The sequence below is a fragment of the Mercenaria mercenaria genome, chromosome 19 (genome assembly GCF_021730395.1).
Source record: "Mercenaria mercenaria strain notata chromosome 19, MADL_Memer_1, whole genome shotgun sequence".
In the NCBI taxonomy this organism is placed as follows: domain Eukaryota; kingdom Metazoa; phylum Mollusca; class Bivalvia; order Venerida; family Veneridae; genus Mercenaria; species Mercenaria mercenaria.
This window is the reverse complement of record NC_069379.1, coordinates 41,927,962-41,952,012: the sequence shown is the minus strand read 5'-3', so window position 1 is coordinate 41,952,012 and position 24,051 is coordinate 41,927,962. Positions and strand designations below refer to the sequence as shown.

General features: G+C 34.6%; 1 protein-coding gene across 7 annotated transcripts in view; it reads left to right on the top strand.

Annotated features, from left to right (window-relative positions):
* Positions 1-24,051, top strand: part of LOC123542075 (atrial natriuretic peptide receptor 1-like) — an 802,781-nt gene that overhangs the window by 422,911 nt on the left and 355,819 nt on the right. The window contains exon 1 of one of the 7 annotated variants that reach the window (XM_053531575.1): positions 21,087-22,178. The exons of the other annotated variants lie outside the window; for them this stretch is intronic. Coding sequence (XP_053387550.1) covers positions 21,473-22,178 — 706 coding nt within the window. The 5' untranslated portion in view covers positions 21,087-21,472. Of the gene's footprint in view, positions 1-21,086; positions 22,179-24,051 lie in introns of those variants that run through there. 7 annotated transcript variants of the gene reach the window in all.

Genomic DNA, 24,051 nt, shown 5'->3' with positions numbered 1-24,051 from the left:
TCTAGGTCAAGTTCGAAACTGGTTAACTGCGGTCACAAACTAGGTCAGTAAGTCTAAAAATAGAAAAGCCTTGTGACCTCTCTAGAGGCCATACTTGTGAATGGATCTTCATGAAAATTGGTCAGAATGTTTATCCTGATGATATCTAGGTCAAGTTTGAAACTGGGTCACATGCCGTCAATAACTAGGTCAGTAGGTCAAATAACAAAAAAACCTTGTGACCTCTCTAGAGGCCAAATTTTTCATGGGATCTGTATGAAAATTGGTCAGAATTTTTATCTTGATGATATCTAGGTCAAATTCGAAACTGGTTCAACTGCGGTCAAAAACTAGGTCAGTAGGTCTAAAAATAGAAAAACCTTGTGACCTCTCTAGAGGCCATACTTTTTAATGGATCTTCATGAAAGTTATTCAGAATGTTCACCTTAACGATATCTAGATCAAGTTCGAAACTGGGTCTCATGCCATCAAAAACTAGGTCAGTAGATCAAATAATAAAAAAACCTTGTGACCTGTCTAGAGGCCATATTTTTCATGGGATCTGTATGAAAGTTGGTCAGAATGTTTATCTGGATGATATCTAGATCATGTTTGAAACTGGGTCAACTGCGGTCAAAAACTAGGTCAGTAGGTCTAAAAATAGGAAAACCTTGTGAGCTCTCTAGAGGCCATACTTGTGAATAGATCTTCATGAAAATTGGTTAGAATGTTTATCTTAATAATATCTAGGTCAGGTTTGAAACTGGGTCATATGCCTTCAATAACTAGGTCAGTAGGTCAAATAGCAAAAAAACCTTGTGACCTCTCTAGAGGCCAAATTTTTCATGGGATCTGTATAAAAATTGGTCAGAATTTTTATCTTGATGATATCTAAGTCAAATTCGAAACTCGTTCAACTGCGGTCAAAAACTAGGTCAGTAGGTCTAAAATAGAAAAACCTTGTGACCTCTCTAGAGGCCATACTTTTCAATGGATCTTCATGAAAGTTATTCAGAATGTTCACCTCGATGATATCTAGATGAAGTTCGAAACTGGGTCACGTGCCGTCACAAACTAGGTCAGTAGGTCAAATAATAAAAAACCTTGTGACGTCTCTAGAGGCCATATTTTTCATGGGATCTGTATGAAAGTTGGTCAGAATGTTCATCTTGATGATATCTAGGTCAAGTTCGAAACTGGTTCAACTGCGGTCAAAAACTAGGTCAGTAGGTCTAAAAATAGAAAATCCTTGTGACCTCTCTAGAGGCCATACTTGTGAATGGATCTTCAGGACAATTCGTCAGAATGTTCACCTTGATGATATCTAGGTCAAGTTTGAAACTGGGTGACATGCCGTCAATAACTACGTCAGTAGGTCAAATCAGAAAAAAACCTTGTGACCTGTCTAGAGGCCATATTTTTCAGGGGATCTGTATGAAAATTGGTCAGAATTTTTATCTTGATGATATCAAAGTCAAATTTGAAACTGGTTCAACTGCGGTCAAAAACTAGGTCAGTAGGTCTAAAAATAGAAAAACCTTGTGACCTCTCTAGAGGCCATACTTTTGAATGGATCTTCATGAAAGTAAGTCAGAATGTTCACCTTGATGATATCTAGGTCAGTTTCGAAACTTGGTCACGTGATTTTAATAACTAGGTCAGTAGGTCAAATAACAAAAAAGCCTTGTGACCTCTCTAGAGGCCAAATTTCAAATGGGATCTATATGAAAATTGGTCTGAATGTTCATCTTGATGATATCTAGGTCAGTTTTGAAACTAGGTCAGTAGGTCTAAAAATAGAAAAACCTTGTGACCTCTCTAGAGGCCATACTTTTGATTGGATCTTCATGAAAATTGGTTAGAATGTTCACCTTAATGATATCTGGGTCAGTTTTGAAACTGGGTCACGTGCCTTCAATAACTAGGTCAGTAGGTCAAATAATAAAAACTCTTGTGACCTCTCTAGAGGCCATATTTTTCAGTAATCTTCATGAACACAAATTTTTATAAACTGATACAAACGCTTTTTTACTGAAAATTTTGAATGCAATTCAGTTTCGGAAACTGGATTTAATCGTTCAGCTATTATATATCGTCATTTGATTTCATCGCTTTTAATTCAACATTTGCTCCACTTTGCTTTCTTGGGTTTAAATCTTTAAAGTAAGAGGTTTTTTTCCCAATTTCATCCCATCTGTTATATTTAAAAAGTTACCCTCCGATAATGTGACAGAGTCTTAAATCTATACATGCATTTATCTTATGAAATATAGTGGTAATTTGTAATTCATGTGGTTGTTTTAGAGGTGTGTGTGACACTGTTTGATTCTTTTTGAGATACTTAAATTCGATCGTCTCGCCCGTTCTACATGAACTTGCGAACTTGTGAATAAAACAGTCATTACATTGTAGCAAGAAAATTGACGTTTCAAGCAAATTGATGTTAATAATTTCCACCCTCTATTTTCCATTCTACTCCAGACGTTATTGCAGAAAGTTTGTAAATGTGATCTTGACAGGAAGCAAAGTAATGGCATTTTATTAACATTCGAAGTGGCACAGGTTTTACTCCTAGCTATCAAATTGATTAACCCTTACCCTGCTAAATTTCTAAAATGGATTGGTCCATCATTTAATTTGAGCAGTACCATTTATTATTCAAAGAGGTGTTCATTGAAAATTTACTGACTGATTAGCGAACAGTGCAGACCATGATCAGCCTGCACGGATGTGCAGGGTGATCTTGGTCTGCACTGGTCGCAAAGGCAAAAATATTTGCCGCCAGCAAGCTAAGGGTTAATTAACGCATAATTCCAGCCATAGCTAAACACAAAATGTTCTTTATAAATGTGTTCATTAACAATTCGATTAAGTCCATTCTCGTCGACTTCGGCAGTTGCAGTTTTGTGCTGTATCACATGTTAAGAAATAAGGCATCAATCCACACATTCAGGTATCTTCTTTACAAATAAAGTTGGTGTCTTAATACCTAACCATTCCATTATTTAAGAGATTGTGATAAACAGAAATTTAAGTGAGAACATTTTGTAAAAATAAAATCAGATTGTACGGACACGTTCAAATTAATCAAGGCGTTCTTTGATAACATCTGGTTTAGACTTGGGAGTGCTGTTCGATAATATGTATCTAAGATATTTTCAATAAAGTGCTATTTCTGTTTCCTCATTTGTAAAATGTAATTAATTTGTAAATTTCTTTGAATAGTTAGTGGGAATTAAAATTCCTACATGAACATAAATTACATACACGTTATAAAAACCTACTTCCATTGCATTCCATGAATAGACCTAGGGTAGGATTAATTTGTTTGTTTGTTTGTTTGTTTTGCGTTTAACGCCGTTTTTCAACAGTATTTCAGTAATGTAATGGCAGTTAACGTAACCAGTATCACAGGATTCCGTACCAGTACAATTCTGCTCTCCGCAAGTAACAATCAGCTTCCCCACATAAATCAGAGGTGGAGGACGAATCATTTCAGACACAATGTCTTTTATCAAATCGTCACGGAGAACACGCGCCCCACACGGGGATTGAACTCACGATCCCGCGATCCGTAGATATGAGCTCTTGCCCTGAGCTAAGCTGGCGGGTTTGAGCTGCTTCAGTGAGAGGCCTCTCATTAATTATTGACTAATGCAATGACATGCTCGAAACAAACATTGATCTTTTAAAAAGTTACAAGCCATTGAGCCATAATGTTTTTGCAATAAAGCCATAGTGCTTAACTCAACAATAAAATCTATGAGAATATCCTTTGGAAGCATAAAACGAAACCTTAAGTTATATCAAACTCAGTTTGAGTCTGTTCATGAGAGGTAATGAAATGTGCAACACCCCTCACGCCCCCTAGCACCGGCTTAAGCGGATTTCTATTAAAGAAAAAATGAAAGTCCTCCATTATTGCAAAAGAACAGAAATATATAACAACATTGAGACAAGTTATGGAGGGACAATTAACAACCGCCACGTGGTACGTAAAGTCTAGTGTCGTGATAGATAATAAAACAGTACTAAACCGTAAATTACTCGGGTAATATTTCAAGTTTTTGTTTAATATGTATACATAGAGCAGTTAGTCACCTTTGTTAAACCATACCTTGTCTTAGGCAGCCAGAAAGCTATTTATGTGTTTTAGTTCTAATTTTAATTGTCTTAAGCAGTCAGACTGTGTATCTTCTTAGATGGATGCTGAATACTGGTTTGACTGTAAACCTATTTATATCCTACCATTTTGTTTGAAATTTCCCGTCCTTACACTGACTAGACAGGATTGTTTGAAGAACCACTCTTACAAGAAAAACCTTCATCTTCAAATGCTGTTAAATAAAACAAATACTTCTTTGTTTGGTCTAAATACATCACCCAACATAATTTTATCCTAGCGGTACCTTTAGCTTTACAGTTTTGTCATCATAAACAACGTAGACGTTTGGATGGCTCACGGAAAATGCAAATCGCTCCTAAAGAATTGGATCGTTTGAAATAGTGACATTTGATACTATTTTTAGATTATAAGTAAATAAATTCGAAAATATTTAATAGCAATAATTCGCAGACAGGGCTGCAAGCAGAACACATACCAAAAAGTCAAACGGTCAAATGCGATTAAAGCAGATGAGAGCAACCTCAAGTAATTTCATTGTGTATTTTAGAAATTCAAGCAGTGTTTAGAAATTCAATTTTGATACGTTAAACAACCCGAGCATTATGCACCGATGAAGGTATTTCTTTGATCGTAATCTGGTCATTTTTCCTTTCTCAGTTCACATATTCCATATAGTCCAATTTAAGGTTGGATTTCTCCGAATTTATGCAAATAAAGACGGTCCCAAAGTATAAATGACGTAAATTACAATAGGTATTGAATAATTTGCACTGTTTAGGCACATGATAAGTGAGCGTGCATTTCTGGCACGCTGTTTTAACGTGATAAGTGTACTTCAATGTAGAGACTTTTTGAAAGCTGAGCTAGTGTTTCACGCTGTCTCAGTAGGAAGCGCATTTCATTAAGCATCCGCAACAACAGAACACGTACGTCTCAATGTAGATATATGTCACAAGACTGTAATATAGCGTCAGCTTGTATTAGAACAAGACTAGAGTCTGGCATACAGTAGACTTTGTACCTTTGTCCACGGCTCGTCGTTTACAGATTTTTTTTCAGGAAATTACAGATCCCAAGTTATTCTTGGTTTTACAGATTGAGATGTTTGTTATTAGACAGAATTTGTGTACTTTTCTGAATCAAAGGAAGGTAATCGTAGTTAGCGGAACCGTTTACAGATGTGATCTTCCCGCCCGCTTAGCTCTATAGGGGTGAGGCGTATGCTCTTCGTGGCGATTGTGTCTGAAATCATTTGCCCTCCGTCTCTGATTCATGCATGCGGTGAACAGGTTTGTACTGGTACAGAATCCAGAACACTGGTTAGGTTAATTGCTCGCCGTTACATAACCGAAATACTGTTGAAAAACAACTGCGTTAAGCCCAATGCAAACTTACAGACAGTTGTGCTCTAAAATGGATGTCGAAAAAACAATACAGCAGAGAGATAAACTAATATTTTATTAAGGCTATTTCAAACTCCCTAATTTCTTATATGTTTTATAGACTACACGCCAGTAACTAAGCTCTATGCCACATAAATGAAACCGATGTCTTCATGCGTGTTATTGGTAATTATTTGCAATGAATGCGTGACTCTGAAAGTGACATGGGTACAAGTGATCGCTGTACCGGTCACTTTACGAAAAACCTCGCAGTCAAGGCAAATTATTTAAAAAGTATTTGTTCTTGGTATAACCGGAACATAATAGCTGTTATATAGACAAGTTGACAGACATATAATGTAATAAGTAACAATAATCTATGCCTTGTAATCCTTTATTTATTGTTGTAAATTGTTATCATAACTCACTTTCATTTTATCCTTAAACCGTTTACAGCATTTTTGTAACTGCCAAAAGGAAAATAACACTGCTCTTGTTTCGCTGACAGAAAGCGAAGAATGACAAGACAAGAAGACGATTGTAACAACCAGTCTTTTTTTGTTCTTAACAATGCAGGAAGATGTTCGTGAAAACAATGACGACTCTACTGAATTATTCATTTTGTTCAAAACTAATCAAGTGCGGTTCTGGGAATTTCATGGGAATATCTCATAGAAAGGTTGTGCTCAGCATGATTATAGGGTCATAATGAAGGAAGTATGGTTTTAATAAAATTGAAAGCAAAATTTGTAACACTGCAATTATTACATGACAGTAGTAGCTTGACAGATTTCTATTCCATCTCTTTTGGATGCATTTTGTGATATTTGTGTGCGCTGTTGTATTTATGGCTTTGAATGAATATTTAAGCTAAGATGTAACCCCATAGTCTATTTTGTATGTTATGGTTTAGTTGTCTGTCAGTGTCTGTCCATAATTAAGTTTGCATATTATTCCCATTGTCATTATTGTTCGCAATTTTAGATACAAATATTTGTAAATAACTTAAATAAGAACAATTCATTTTAATATCATAACAGTCATATACATTTTCATTAAACGGATGGGCGTTTCTTCGGCTATTAGAATGCTTTTTAGGCAATATGTATTTACTTCATTTCTAATAGACTGCATACAAGATATTTCATTCGAACCCGTTATAACATTCGGCAATTTCCGTGTATAAAGGAATTGAACCCGTAATAACATTGGGCAATTTCCGTGTATTAAGGAATCGGACCCGTATTAACATTGGGCAATTTCCGTGTATAAAGGAATTGAACCCGTAATAACATTAGGCATTTCCGTGTATTAAGGAATCGGACCCGTTATAATATTCGGCAATTTCCGTGTATAAAGGAATTGAACCCGTAATAACATTCGGCAATTTCCGTGCATTAAGGAATCGGACCCGTAATAACATTCGGCAATTTCCGTGTATTAAGGAATTGGACCCGTAATAACATTCGGCAATTTCCGTGCATTAAGGAATCGGACCCGTAATAACATTCGGCAATTTCCGTGTATTAAGGAATTGGACCCGTAATAACATTTCGGCAATTTCCGTGTATTAAAGAATCTGACCTATAATAAAATTCGGCAATTTCCGTGTATTAAGGTATCGGACCCGTAATAACATTCGGCAATTTCCGTGTATTAAGGAATTGGACCCGTAATAACATTCGGCAATTTCCGTGTATTAAGGAATTGGACCCGTAATAACATTTGGCAATTTCCGTACGATTACACTTTCGCCGTATGCGATTGCTGCACTACGCAATATAGTTAAACATAAATTTGACATAATGTTGCTTTTTAATTTCTAAATGCCATTTTCATAAACTATTTATTGCAGCAATATTTAGTCCTTTTACATAGCTTTTCCTTTTGATAAATGATATCATCATGTTCATTTGGTTGCATGTCCTGTTATGAAGTGTTCACATCGTGTTCTGTCGTGTTAGATGCAACAAGACGCATTTAGATACGACAGAGAACCCTTTATCAGAAAACATAACTGACACCGCGGAGTTGTGAAAATTGTTTTTGCTTCAAAAGATTGAATTTTTTTCTTAAGACATTTATTGGGAGAAAAGCATGCTTCTTTGACAGGCGTTAGTTAAATTGTCCAGAAGAAAGGGAATTGCGGAGACGCTACGATAATCATGGCTTCCTTAATTTACATGCGTTTATACTGGAACAGATATTTAAGTTTCCATGAAAACACAATACATGAAAGATATTAGAGACAACATTTTACTTTGTTTAGTATAAAATTGATGTTGCTGAAATGACATGTTTACTTTAAAGGTAGTCAGTCACATTTAAGCAACATATTATGACTATTTTACAGTTATTGAATACTGTCTTTGAAGTTTTTCTTAGGAACAAAAGGACCCATTGCACAGAGTAATATCCGTTAAAAGAATGTGTGTTTTATTTTTTTAGAATGTTATTATTACTTATATTTGACATGCGAGTGTTAAAGAAACGGGCTGTTTATTACGATTTCAATAATTAATTTCTAGTTTTACATTTAAATTTGAAACATATAGAGATAGATCAGCATTTTGAAGAAAACGCCAAATTGTTATATATGTTTTTGTGTAGCTTGCGAATTCGCTTATATCCAATCCATATTTGTACATAGCCTCGAAGTCATAATTTTACAAACTTAGATTATGAGAAACTTTCTGAAAAATATCCGCAAAATATTTTTGTTAGGTTTAACGTATTTATGCTGTAATAACTCTATCTTGGTTCGGAAACCATGATAGGAAAAACAAATTTAAAACACATCCAGCGGACACACCCACTGACCTTTCACAGGCCAACTAAAGGACTTGCTGCCATGAAAGATTTCTGTACACCCAGTAAACTTTCAAACTAAGACGGATAAGGAGCGGTGGTCAAAGATGTGTCTAGTCTACTTTGTTTTTTGTTTAAAATTGTTTGCAAATGTCAAGCGCATACACTGCTGTAGAAATTCCTATCAATGAGGTTTCGCTATTCTCTTTGTTGCTTCTTACAATATTGTCATACCGCTAAGTGTGGACATTGAGTTATTTGGCTAATGTTGGTGGTTCGTTGTTAATGGCTTCGCAAAATATTTTCCTTAGATGATTGTTTTTTCTCACAAAACATGTCAAGATAATTTGTTTCTAGACAGGAAAACATATTTCCCATTATCAAAATGTATCTCCTGTCAGAATGATAAAATATGGCAGTATCTGTTGAAAGACTTAATGATACTCATGGAATACCATATGTATACATGTTTTAGAGCCAATCAAAGGGATACATCCTTAAATACTAGAATGATAAGTCACAGTCTCAGGCACACAACAATTATAGATATTAAATCACATTGAGAATTTCATCGACAAGATTATGCATTCGTCTCGGATATTAAAACATACGAGAATATTCTTTAGAAATAGAGAGACAGCAAGAACCAGTTTAACCAAAAACTTGAAATAGCTCTTTAAATAACTGTCTAAACTGGGAGTAAATTTAAGGAACACATTCATTGCATTGCAAAATTTTAAACAGAAGAGCTTTATCAACTGAACATATCTTTTGCTTACATTAAAGATATTGTCTGAAAACGCCTTGATAAAATTCAAGTTTCAATTTTGATACACTAGTCCGGCTTTGCAAAGTGATTCGAAAGTATTTTAGGCCTAAGGGCTGTTATAGACAGTATCTTTCATGGGTTTGCTACATTTCAGTGGCTTCCTGATATGAATTACATTTTGAAAAATTGTAGAGACATGTATGGCTTCTGAGTAGCACTAATTCTCTGCAAGTTTTGCGTCATATGACATTTTCATGTACTTTCAGTGTCGTTATATTTTCTGGGCCTTTGGGATCATGGAGTCCGTTCAAAACAATTGTAATAGAATTCCGCTGAAGCCGGTGCTAGGGGGCGTGAGAGGTGTTGCATTTCCATTACCTCTCATGAACAGACTCGGTCAAACCGAGTCTGCTATTATTTTGCTTGGTTGCATTCTATGCTTCCAAAGGATCTTCTTACAGATTTTATTGCTATGTATGTTGTCTAATATTTGCTTTCAGCTATCGAAATATTAAGAGTAATATATATTTGATATTTTCAAAGTAAAAATATGCTTTATTGTGACAAATTAAACTCTGCTATACCTATTTGACGAAAGACATTGTGTCTGACATCATTCGTCCTCCAAATCTGATTATTGTGGGGAAGTTTGCAGTAACTTACGGAGAACATGTTTTTGGCAGTAACTTACGGAGAACATGTCTGTACTGGTGCAGAATCCAGGAACACTGGTTAGGTTAACTGCCCGCAGTTACATAACTGAAATACTGTTGAAAAACGGCGTTAAACCCAAAACTAACAAATGAACATTATAACTAATCTATTGTTGTTTAGTATAATACCTGCTAGTCTTGATTATGACCTTGGCCAATATGTAATATTTCGTTTCACTTGTCATATCAAACCAAATATACTGAAACGCATCTACAAACGTATCTCCCATCTTTCTATTGTTTGGAATATAGTTCATTTCTGCAATGAATAATTTATTAATCAACAATTTTGTTATATGGCACATGTATGACATCTATTTCCAATGCTTACAACTGATAAATAATGTATTTTAAATTACTAGAAACATTTGTTCTCTTTTTAAGAGAAACATTTTATTTGATATAAAATACCACAAATGACATGCAATTACTTTTGTTTTCTAAAATCTAGAGAAGCAAGAAGTTCGATTAACATATTACAGAAGCTGCATGGATATGTCTTCATGCTTTTATATAGTTGTTGGTGTAATAAAAACAATAAAATGTATAGAAAGATCATTTTGAAGCATTGGAGAAAACCAAGTAAACAAAATGATAGCAGAATCGATTTGAGTGGGAGTTCTACTACACAATTACTTTAAGACCAACAAATGTAACATAGCTGAGTCTTAACTAAGGCCGTCGCTTTGTACTTACAGTCAGTTGTTTTGCACGTACGACAGCGGTAATCGTTCTCAATTTCAATATTTTGTCTGATAGAACAAAAGCAGAGTTGAATATAAATAGAGCGTAATATGTAAAAAGAGAAAAGTAGCATTTCAGCTCAATGCAATGCAAACATTTCAGAGATAATTTGGCCTAGAAAATAAATTGCTTTTGTAGCGTGAGACCATACCGTTGTTAGATAGATCTTGCATGTTGTGACAAGTTTGCTGCTGAACGGCGCCTGCCATTTATTCTTGACTGGTAAAAGTTTTATTTGCATCAGATTCTCGATCATAATTTTATACCTACTCAAATTTTCTGATAAGTGTTGTGCAAAAACAACGTTTGAAGAGGATGCAATTTGGCAGTAATTAGTCATAATGAAACATTCAAATAAAGATTTATAACACATTTACAGACTGTACTAAGAAAGCAAACACTGGTCTTTAATGAAGTTGCACGCCATTGTGCCATTAAACTGAGAGCCTAAATGAGATGACATTGTCCTCATCTCAATAAACTGCTAATTGTACGGAAACCCGTTTACGTTGTGAATCTTTGACAGAATGTTATTTGTAGCAGCAACTAATACAGCAGATATGATATTGCTAATGCTATTTTTGTTAAAATATTAACACTGTGTAATTAACTTGAGAAATTAAAAGTTTAACACTTATTTAATTATATGTATTAATTTATATCAATAATAAGTTATATGTGGTGATCGCTGGGATTACTTTCCGTTTATTTGTTATTGTTCTATGTTCTAATGGCAAATTATTACCCATAGTTCAAATTACATTTATATCAGCCGAAATCCGCTCTTAATGAGCACTGTATGGTCAAATACTAATTTTGAAATAGATTTATCAGACTCATTTGCCGATAAATCGATAGGGTATCACAATAATCAGATGTGGGAAACTCAGGCAAGTATAAATAATAATCCTTAATATTGAATTAAAACTGAAAATTGTATTTTTTCTTGGAGAAAATCATTGTCCTTCAGACGCGTATGATTATACAATGTATCACTTGGATATCTCGGTATCAAATTGTTTCACACCAGAGTTCCAAACAATGGTTTCATTCGACGGCAATTCACAGTTTGGCATGACATACCATTTTTAGACACAATTTACTGATAATAAGGGCTTCGAATGTCTGCGATTAAAGACAATCCTACTGTAACTTTAGACGTTGCAAATAAGATTTACTGGTTACTAGTTGCAATTTGTTTAAGCGCAATAGAGATGAATGAACATTCCTGGCACGTCGTTTATAGACACAGAATACTACAATGTTGAACATTGATAACAATGTCGATGCGAGCAGTACTTGTCTAGAACTGGCGTCTCTGAAGGATATATTCAATTAATCATCCGCAACAGCAGGACACGAACACTTCATAAAAAATCTCAGTCACTCACTAGATTTATGCAAGATATCGCCAGATTGTATTAGAACAAAAATGTACTACATTCCCAAAAAGTAATCAAGATTAACTATCGCTAGGGTTTCTATTTTATTTTTTCTTTGTGTGGCTTGTAATTTTCTTTCCTGGAGAAATGACATCGAGTTTATTCTTTGAGATGTCCGTAACAGGTTGTAATGTCTGCTTTTCATTAAAGTCGCAATTTATACTGGTGAAAATTAAAGCTATTTCTTTTAGTTAGACGTTCGTTAGATATCATACTTTAGATTCGTATCTTTTGTTACATCTTAACGACTTTTTAGTATCTTAGTGGGAATGTTCATGAAAATATTTATTAAGGATTTCTGCATAGTAAGAGACCTCTAGAATTACGCTGTGTCGTGTTATATTCATCTTCATTATAAGTAATAAGAATTACATTTTTTTATATGTATGAAACAGCGTACAGGTTAATAGTAGGTTTTATGTCGTCTTTTAAACGTGATTTTAAGATATCAATCAAAATACCATCCGTATACAGTCTAACCTGTACTAACGGTCACCTCCGATCAGCGGTCACCTCCGTTCAGCGGCCATTTTATGACGCCCCCGACGGATTTTCCTCTATTTTATCACTTTATTCAGCGGCCACCTGCCGTCCGCGGCCAGCGGCCACCGAAATTGCCTCCCGACCGCCGTATTTGACCCCTTTCAGCGGCCATTTTTCTTCCAATAGGAAGGCAATAATCGCCGAAGATACCCGATTTTGAGAAGCACGTGGTTGATAAGTTTCGCGGGACTTCACCACAAGAACGACAAAATGACATGAGCTTCTCAGTTAAGACTGATAACCAAAGGTGTAATCCCCTTTTGTTATGATCAAATGGCCAGTAATTACCGGTAATTAGCGTGTCACCTCGTGTCAATTTTGTTGTTCACAGTTTGACCTCGGTTAAAGATAATACTCGATAACTAGTTAGTTGCATAATATTTGTGATTTTTTTATACTTCTGTCATCAAAATACTATTAAATTTATACGAAATTAATTGTGTTTGGAAAAAAATATAAACCCCTCTATCTTTTACGGAACGTAACGTTAATCTTAGATTTAGCGTAGACAATAAGCGCCGAGAGTAGCTTCCCTTACCAAAATGGCGAAAATTGTAAACAAACTTGTTTAGTAGTTGGAAAATTGTCTGTAACAATTTAATAAAAAAAAACACGCCGGAGTTTTAGATTGCTAAGAAGACCATTCGTGTTGCGAAGGCAAATGCACGTCATTGTATCCTGGTAAAATAATAATGGAAAACCCAAAAAGAAACGGTCCTAAAGACTATAGACTGGTCAGAAGTCTGAAAAATACATATACTGGCTGCACCTCCGGTCAGCGGTCACCTGGCTTTAGCGGCCAAATTGTCTGCTTCCCATGGCTGGCTGCTTAAGACAGGTTAGACTGTATGAAAATGGGGTATCCCTCCTTCTTGCGGAAAGTTTGTGATCATGCAAAATGCAAGTTCCCGAGTGAGTATAAGGCACAAGTAAGCAACACAACTTAGTGAGTCATTTGTTGTATTCCTGTGTAAAATAGAAAGAAGTGAAAACTCCAAAGGGCCCTAAACACGACAAAAATGAAAATGTTGCAAGCTTGGTTTGATTGAGCCGGTTTACGGACGATAGTGCGAATGCATGTTACCGCCTGCGCTCTCCAAGTGACGGGCTGTACAGATCTCAACATTTACACATTATACAAGTAGTGAAATACATTTGTTGTACAAAATATGAGACATCCACATATGCAATTAAAGTGTAAAATATTGGCAGTGCTTAAGTTGATATATATCCTTAGGACACCGGGCACATTTTTATGCAATCTCGCCAGGCATATGTATGTTTTTGGCAACACAGAAAATGACGTCACTCGACCTTAAACTTTTTCCGGAAGTGAAGAATATGAAAGTAGACATGCAAAACTTGAAAACCAAAGTCGCCTTTGGATTGGTCGATAGCCAGGGGTCACGCGCAGGGGTCACCCCGTCAAAATGTATGCGCGTGGACTTCTTTTTTCTTCTTTTTTTTTTGCTAATGGGGAGTCAATTTTCAGCATTTTCTAACGATTTGAACATACCTGGGCTTTAGCACGACATGTCAGCTTTTCATCTACGAAAAAACTAGACCTAGACATTTCAGAAATATTTTCAAAATGAATTTCGTTCATAAATGTTGATTCTACGGAAGCATGAAAGGGCCATCATACGCTAATACGTTGTGCGGAAAGGAAAATTATAAAATCGAAATATTGTTTATTTTTCGAAATCTCATAGTCATAAATTATCTGTCTATAAAATTCATGATTCATGGTATCCATTTTGACACTACTATGCACTTTCAAAACTTATATATAATTGTCATGTTCATTGGATACCAAATCCCTTTAGAAAGCTATCAACTCATTGACAATCAGTTTCATAATGTAAGATAAAATGAAACGTATTAAGATACGACGGAAACTTTTACCAGGAAATATAACTGACACCGCTGAGTTGTGAAAATTGTTTTTGCTTCACTAAATTGAATTATTTTCTTTAGACATTTATTGAGAGAAAATCATGCTTCTTTCACTAACGTTCGTGAAATTGTCCAGAAGCAAGGGAATAGACAGATTTGCTGCGATAGATCTGATTTCTTTAAATTTGCATATGTTTAACCTGATGCTGATTCTTTCATTTATTTTCATGATGATAAGAAAACTGGCTGAGGTATGGTCAAGACAATACAGTCAAACCTGCTATAGAATATACGTCTACTATAAAGACAGTTTGTGTTAACTTCTTCAGTTTTTTGTTTTGTTATATATATATATATATATATATATATATATATATATATATATATATATATATATATATAATAGAGACAACATGTACTAAGAGACACGTTTTCCATGCCCTTCTGTAGTTTTAATGCAGGTTAAACTGTATTTTGCTTTGAGAAAGATTTCACGAGAGAAACAAAACCTTACATTAGAATATATCTGAAACAGAGCGCTAATTTCAAAAACACATTATACTATAGAGTATACTATAGAGTATCTCTGACATATAGCGCCCTTTTTAAAAACGCATTTTTCTGTAGAATATTGCTAGGTACAGCTTTCATTGTTAGACACAACTTACTAGAGAATGTCTCTGAAATACAACATCCATTTTTTGACAAATCATTCTATAGACTGTCTCTAAAATGTAGCTCAAATTTAAGAAAAAAAACAACATTATCATTTGTCTGAAATAAATAGTTTAGCCCCCAAACAATGAAAGGCACGAACAATTAAACTAAATCCACGGACTCGCTATGTGAATCTAAGAAATTTTCTTACAGACAAACAAAAGTAAATTATATGTGTACTTTTAGGACTTTTTAGAGGATTATTTCTTAGAATGCGAACACTCTCGTCGCAATTTGTAAGACTTCATATTATTATTATCGATCATTTTTAAATATTGCTTCATATTACAGAACATAACATGAATTATGCAGAATGTAATCGAACCAACAAAAAGCCAAATACAGAAGCAGGTGTGGCAACTTAAATAGCTTAGGAAAACATATTTTCTATTGATACGATATTAGATATTTGTTATTAATTCAGTTTACTGAGACTTGATTTATACGTTATATATATATATATATATATATAATATATATATATATATATATATTTTATATATATATTAATATACTATATATATAATATATAACTAGCTAAAATCAGAACATTAAAAGATAAGAGAACATTTGACATTTTGTATTAAAGCCAAAAGAAAACAACAACAACAAAAACGTTGGTATGTCCATTTCACTTGTTAACACATGTTATTCTGATGGTGACTCTGCATGCACAGTTATTTGACATATTTGGTGAAACATTTGATGAAGTTTTTTTGTTTTTATTGACTGACACAATTATATGTCATATGGCAACTTTCCAGCTTTGATGATTGAGGAAGACCGCAGGTGCCCCTCCGTGCTCCGTGCGGGTACCTGGGTAGAACCAATGATCTTCCGTAAGCCAGGTGGATGGCTTCCTCACATGAAGAATTCAACGCCCCGAGTGAGGCTCAAACCAACATACTAGGCGAAGGACAAGTGATTTAGAGTCAAAGACCCTAACCACACCGCCTCTCTCCGCTTCCGTTTGATGAGGATTACCTTACAAGTTACTATTTATGCCAAAGGTGGCCATTGTTGTGCTATAATTGATTTACTTTATCTTGGTATATCTATATAAATGTAAATGATTAAGGCCTACAAATGTAAACGGCTGTAGAGGTTTCGTTTTTATAGAGGCAGCGTCTTTGAACGTGGCAATATCTTTTAAAACAATGTCCTTGTTATTGTAAGATTATTGGCAAACATTTTCAAACAACTATGTGTAAAAATGTGTCACATAACCACATATAGATGTCTCATTATAAACGACTTTGCCAACTATTTTTACAGATAATTTGTTTTATCACAAACTCTTGCAAGCAGAAAGTTTCTTCTGTCAGAAAAATAAAATATGACAGTTTTTTAAAGGCTGGTTGATACGCCAAGAATCTTAATACATACTATTGGAAGGCATAATATATGAGCACTGTATTCTTGCATGTTGTGTAGTGATAAATACCTGTACTTAAATACATTCTCGTATCCTTTAAAGAGTAATAGTTATACACCAACATTGATTGATATAAACAAACATAGAAAAATGTGGTTATTAACCCTTAGCGTATTTGTTTATCATGATTTATTTCCTTCCTTAAGACAGTCTCCTAGAACCAGAATCGGTATCACTGGGTAATCTAAGACTGTAATTTCATCTTTAATGAAAGATAATTTACTGTTGTTTGGAGTATAGATGAGGAATAAGACCTACTCAATTTTGTTGCGTTCTAACAGAGTTTAAAAGTTCTGTAAAGCTTTCAACTTTGTTACATTAACTGAGTGTATCCATATTTACATATTTCTAGCAAGTAAAAATAAACTTCGATTGTAAAAGTCGCAATTAATATAAAGCAAAATATTTGCTTTGCAATATGATATGGGTGTACTTTCAGGCTCAGAGACTGATGAAGATAACATTTATCGGTAATCTTTCGCTTTGGTTGGCTTCTTAAGAGAAATCAGTGACGTTTCAGATATCTGTGAGAGCTATATATGGCTTCTTTGTAGCAAAAACACCTCCTAAGTTTATTGCCAAATGACATTTCGTTTTCGTCGTGTAAAATGAATAAAATCTTTTAGAGCTGATAGCAGATTTTTTGAGTTCTGTAACAATATTAAAAGCTTGGCCTTGTTTTATGGCTTTAAAACCAGTCTGTTGTAAGTTCAGTATTGCTTCATCACACATGAATATAATATATTCTTATGATTTCTTTTTATTACAAATAACTGTGTTAAAATAACATTTCTAGTTATGACCTATGAAACTAACATTCTCATATCTTATGAAATAAGAAAGATAAAACAATATACCTTATTACCGAGCTGATGTGCTAATTTTAGGAACGATACATTGTCGAAGCAACTTCAAGCCTAACCATAATAAAGTACAATTGTCATGATAACTTAAATATCTTTCAAAACCTTGATTTTGACGTGTTAACAGACGTATGTTAGAAAGACAGAAAACCATATCAATGAAGCCGCAAATATTTGTAAAGTTTTTTTTTACTTCGAAAATGTAATTTGTTTCTGAAGCCATTTTACTAGAGAAAATCATATTCCTTTGACAGTTGTGAAAAAGCTTCAAAGAAAGTGCCGGTGCAACGGATGGGAGATAATGTATAGACTAACAAAAAACATGTCTGCTACAGTACTCGCGTGCGATCCATGTTTCAAAAGAATTTTAATTTTTACTTTAACAGAAAGAATAGAAATAAATAATCTCTTTTAAACAAAACAGAATTATAAGATGTATAAAATCAAACGAGAATGGCATACATACTTCAGCACTGATACAGTTTGTAAAGTAGCTTGGTTCATACCGACTTTTATGTATAAAGACACGTTATAGCCGTTTGTGTCCCAATACGATCTCTGTTTGTTATATAACGGTATAAAAAGGTCTTTTTGAATGCCCTTACGAAAAGCCCAACTAACCAGATTATTTATGATTGTAACTGATTAACTCGGTACAACAAGAATACTATGTTATGGATAAAAGTGTTCAGTTGGTGTTAACAAAATACTCTTCAGCCCCAAGTGCTCCCTTACGGAAGGATAATTCTTTTGAAAACAATCATGGATCGATGAATTTGGACCTAAGTTCAAAGGATATGTTTAATGTCAATAACATATCTTGGAAGTAAGGGAGTCAGTTGCTTTGAAGAAGTAATTAGTCAGATATTGCGCGTCATATGCTTTTAATACTCTCTCTAAATTCCAGTTTGTTTATTTCGTCACATTGTTTTCTCGTTAAGGGCAAGGCAATTATTTCATCTTGGGACCATACGCCGCTTTTCATGGAATTGCACTCTGTGTATCATTGAAGGTTCCATCTGCACCGCCGTATGAATCCATCTACGGATGTCTCTAAATTATACTCTTATATGTGCTTGTAACATGTCTAAATAGTGAGTTATGCCCAACCCGGGGCCAGAGGGCGTTGACGGTAGCTTGCCTTTCCACTACCGTCCATGAACAGGCTCAATTAAACCGAGCCTGCAACAATTTTGTTTATGTCGTGTTGAGCGATCTATGGTTTTCCACTTTCTCTATTTTACAATATATTATGCAAACTGATTCCATCATACAACCTAGATAGTTTGGTACAGATAATAACATATATGAGAAGATAGTTGCATAGCAAACTCAGTTTGACAGAGTCTGTTCATGAGAGGTCAATCCAGATTAGTGGCACAGTTAAAATGTACAGTCTCTTTGATCACAAAGGAAAAAAATAAACATAACATCATTTAGTCAAAATACAGGAGGAGACTCCTGAAGCCAACACATAGCACTTAAAAGCGAATAAATTATAAAAGATGAAACATAGGTCATATGGCGACTTTCTAGCTTTAATGGTGGAGGAGGACCCAGGAGCCCCTCCGTGCATTATTTCATCACGAGCGCGCACCTTGGTAGAACCACCGACCTTTCGTAAGCGAGATGGATGTTTTCCTCACATGACAATTTCAACGCCCCGAGTGAGGCTCGCTCGAACCCACATCGATGAGTGGCAAGTGATTTGAAGTCAACGACCTTAACCACTCGGCGGCCACAGAGACCCCAAGTAGATTTGAAATGAAATACATTTGAGAAACTTATCATTGTTAAGACTTGTGGAAAGATTTTGTGACGATCAGTAGTAAGGCTTATAAATACGGAGATTATCCAAAAAAAAGCATTAAAAAATCTGCAGAGTTGTTTGAAGATATACGTTAACAAACATTATGCACAAAAGCTTGGTTACATGAAAATTTAAATTTAAATATATCAATGCAAAAATACAGGGTTGCATGGAGATTGGTGCAAACATAAATGCAGAATATATTAACACGAAAATGATTTGTACAGTTTAACGAGATACATAATATCACAAGTAATCTTGACAGACTTTACTAGCCGCGTTGCTAGATAACTGATGTGGATAAATTCTCCTTGGTTAAAGATGTTCTTTGAACAAAATATTTTGATCAAAATATCGAATCGATCTGTTTAAATCTGCTACTGGAATGCTAAATGTGCATCACATTCGGCGGGTTCTTCACATCAAAAATGAAAGATGTCATGTTTTACTAGGTACGTTTGCACTCATTATACGGAGCTTTGAAATGGAAAATTAAACATTTTTATACTTAGTCTATATTGAAGAAGACAGCACTATCTCTAATTTGTAAAACATTAGAAAGAATAAGTAAATGACATACATTTTTATTCAGTATTTGATTTCGTGCCATTGATTCAGATCGAAAAATGTCCTTAAACGAACGGAAATTGTTTCGAAAGTATTGAGGTAGAATAATACAAGTAGGGACAATGTTAAACATTTTTGTCCGGTTTAAAAGTATGAATTCGAATTTAAATGGATTAACACTAAAAATCAAGTTTATATCAATTTTATTTATTTTGTTCGGTTTAACGTCGCACTGATCCAGTTATAGGTCATATGGCGACTTCCTAGCTTTTCGTGGTGGAGGAAGACCCCAGGTGAAGAATTCAACGCCCCTAGTGAGGCTCAAACCCCCATCGATGAGGGGCATGTGAGTTAAAGTCAGCGACCTTTACCACTCGGCCACGGAGGCGCCATTAAATTTGTAAACGTTGTATTTAAATTAGACACATTTTTTCGCCATATTAATTCTTTATTAAATTTTGTTACAAGTTGCTCTCAACAAATCCACACGTATCAGTCCAAAATCAAAATTAAACATTTTTTAAAAAGATTTCATCCTATAAAACATGTCAATGAATTTTAATAATAGGAAGTCTTTATAATAGATTTGAATGTAAATAAACTTTTATGTCGAGAAGCAGTGCAAACACCATCAAGTATTGTATTCAAGTTGTTTCCGCTTCTACTTCAGGAAGTTAACTATAGTCAGGGCCGTGTTAAATAATTTAATGTTGTTAGGTTAGATTATATCAGTTTAATTTCGCATACGAGGTATGTACGGAAGTCGTAAGTTCAGACTACTAATTTACGATCTTTTGAAACTTGTTCAATAGGGTTTGACTAATTATTATAAGATGCAGATGCTTTCGTTGATGCACTCAACCGACGGCCTTTTTTGTACCGAAACAGCCGACTGAAATATGTGAATGACAGACGGATATTTTTCCGTAGTTCAATGCATTAACGGACATCGTGTGTTTCATATTTTATCAAATATTTGGATTCCGTCAGGTATATCTAATTGATACTGTGTTAACAGAAATAAGAAAACGAAACAATTATGTAAGAAAAATGCATATCGTAATAGGTTAATGTTAAGGAAACTTAGATTTGAATTTTTATCTTGTTTGTTTTTGTTCTCTTCATCCATTTAACTTAAGAGGTCACAGGACTGATCATTCTATAGAAAATATTTTAAACGGTCCAAGCTCCAAAAATGTCTCAATTTACCGAAAGCAATTAAGTTTGTACAGAAAAATATTTGTCATTAGAAACAAACAATTATTTTCTTGCTTCAGTTAAAAATAATTTGACTTAACGCTCATTTATATGGTATTCTATTAGTTTTAATTGTGTCTAATCTTACACATTATTACCTCTTTCGAAATGATGTAGTAAAAAGTGATAGAATGCTAATGGAAAGTTACCATTTGCATATGATCGGATATCACTAAAGGGATTTTATTTTTCAAAATCGGATTAATGCTACTGCAAAAGGCGGAAGTGCTTTAGGTTTGTGCATTTACAAATGAATCAGGTGTTTTTGTTCTCGTTTTGGGAGTTTCCTGGTTATGCTTAATGGCTGGAGTAAAACTTATGAGTACTTAGTGAAAAAATGAACCAGGAAGCAATGTGTCTTAAACTGCATAAAAAAGAAGCGGTAACATTTAAGCTTGCATGAGGGAGGTCATCTACGAAAATGTTGTGTCAATATAAGAGCGGATTTCTTTCCCTTCTGCTATGCTTCGCTCTCCTGTGGAAGGGTTTAATATCGATGAAGAACATTTCAGTGAATATAGTAATTTTTGCTCCAGCCAATAATTCCTTTGGCTATAGTTTAGCTAGGATAACTCCTGCGATGGAAATTGCTTACGAACAGTTAGTATTACCTCCCTTCGTCCAGCTTAATCTTACATTCATTGATTCGAAATTTCCGGATGAAACCGCAGTTGAACTAATTGCGATTGATTTCATTTGGAACAAGAGCGTACATGCGTTTATTGGGCCTGTTTATGACTACCCATTAAGTCATTTAGCTCGTATTTCGGGCGCTAAAGAGATACCGGTTATTACTCCGGGTGGTTTGAGCCGCAGTTTTAGCGCTAACAAAACGGTACATACGATGTATAAGACATTGGTTAGAATTGGACCAAGCATGTCCACACTGACTCGGTTCTTAAGCGGCTTCATATTTGAATATCTGAAATACCAGCACTTGAAAATATTGACAGAAAAACACGACTCAGACTTGCAAGTATGTAAAATATTTCGTGGTGCTTTCGACGACTTTCTGAATACGATAAAGAATAAGAATGGTCTGGATATTGAATTTGACCTGTATCAGTTTCCAAAGAAGTACGATCCAGGAGAAATCTTGACGACAGAGGTCGGCGTAAATTACACAGGTAATACTAGCGTAATGAACAAAATTGTCTAAAAGTATTTACCAAATTAGGAGTTCAGAGAGAATAAAGTAGCAAGGGATTGTGAATAATTTAAAGTGTAAAAAGGATTAAGGGGCATTGTGTAATGCAATATCAGAACGTGCTAATCATTTAGAATAGCGTGTCCGTTATTAAATAGAGCGATATAATATGTCTAAAATTTGAGATATTAGACCATTTACTTAACAGACGAAAAATACTTATCTTTTATTTTCTGGTATATTATTGTCATTACGAACGCCTCAGTCACACAGAGATTAAATTATAAACATCTTATCTCGATCAATGCAAAACGTACCTAATACAAACGGGTTTTTTTAAAACATAAACAGAAATGTACAGTATATAGCAATTGGAATGATGAAATAAGCAATGACGTTGACCATTTCAGGTAAAATGATATCACCGATGTTCACAAATATTGTTACTACCATGTTCGGAAAACACTAAGATCATATTAATAAAAAGTAAATATTACATAAATTTAAAATCAAATGTCAACGTATATAAAGAATAAATGATAATGTTTAATCACAGTTCTACATGTAATTGTTTTCAGCTTAATTTGTTAGCACTTTTTTTGTAAATGCCTATACGTGTACATTGTATATTAATTAAAGAACGGTCACACCTTAGTATCGAAATAGGCTGCCGTGTCATTGGGCGCTTCCTTGGCCGAATGATCAAGGTCGCCGATTTCAAATCATCTGCCACTCGCCGTGGGAATGTTGAAATCTATCTTTGATGTGAAATTCTTTCATGTGAGGAAGGCATTCAGATAGCTTACGGAAGGACTGTTGTTCTACCAAGGTGCCCGTCTGTGTCTGAGATAATGCCTATCATTTATGTGTGTAATATGGTTTTCATTATCATTTCTTCTTCTAACAAAATGTCAATGAACGGTTTTCAGAAAGACGTATTTTCCAGTTGGATATGTATCATTGTTTAATGTCGTTTTTTCTTTTCTTTTATGGGTTGCTGGGTTCTGGGATATCTTTATTGTTATATAAACTTACTGTAAAAACACATTTTCGCTGGGTCTGAAATTTTGAGTATGTTCGCGAGGTGTAATATTCGCTAAATTGAAAAAATGGTGTCATACTAGAATTTGAATTATAATAATGGTGAATATTTACACGATTAATATTTGCGAAATGTAGGGCCTCGCGAATATAGCAAAAAGATAAACCCTCGCGAAAATTTCTGTTTTTAAAATAGTTAAGCAGGTCATCATCAGTCCAAATGAACTTATTAATATTGTTCTCTTCAACTGACGAGTTATCCTAAGCGATTAATGTTTGCTTCTGTCTATAATTAATAACTTTTGATATAGACAAATTGGATAGCCGAGATTTCATTTTGGTACGGGGTGACTGTATATTTTAATAAGCGTTTAGCGTATGGACTTAACAATCACAGTTATATGTCAATAAAATACGTTTAGCAACTTATTGTATCACGTATAGCGATTCAGTCGCATAAGTTATTCATGACTTTAAGCATAAGATTACATGTACGCATAAACCATCATGTGGTCCTGGTTTCGCTCATTAAAGTGATGTCAAAAACAGGCACGAAAGTGTCAATGGCGTAATTGTTTGGTTCTCAGCATTAACACAAAAACTGGAGTTGTCTCTCTTACCTTACTCCCGTGGCGTATTTTACCGTAGATTGTAACGAAATAAACGGAAACAAACTGTTTAAATCTCTTCCTTTCTAAAGTCTCTTTTACATTGCTTTACCAACCCATATATTTATAACGTACGTGTTGTTGGAGTTTCGAAGCAACCCCTCTACAATATTTTTCTGTTACAGTTTCCTTTTGCTGTGTGCC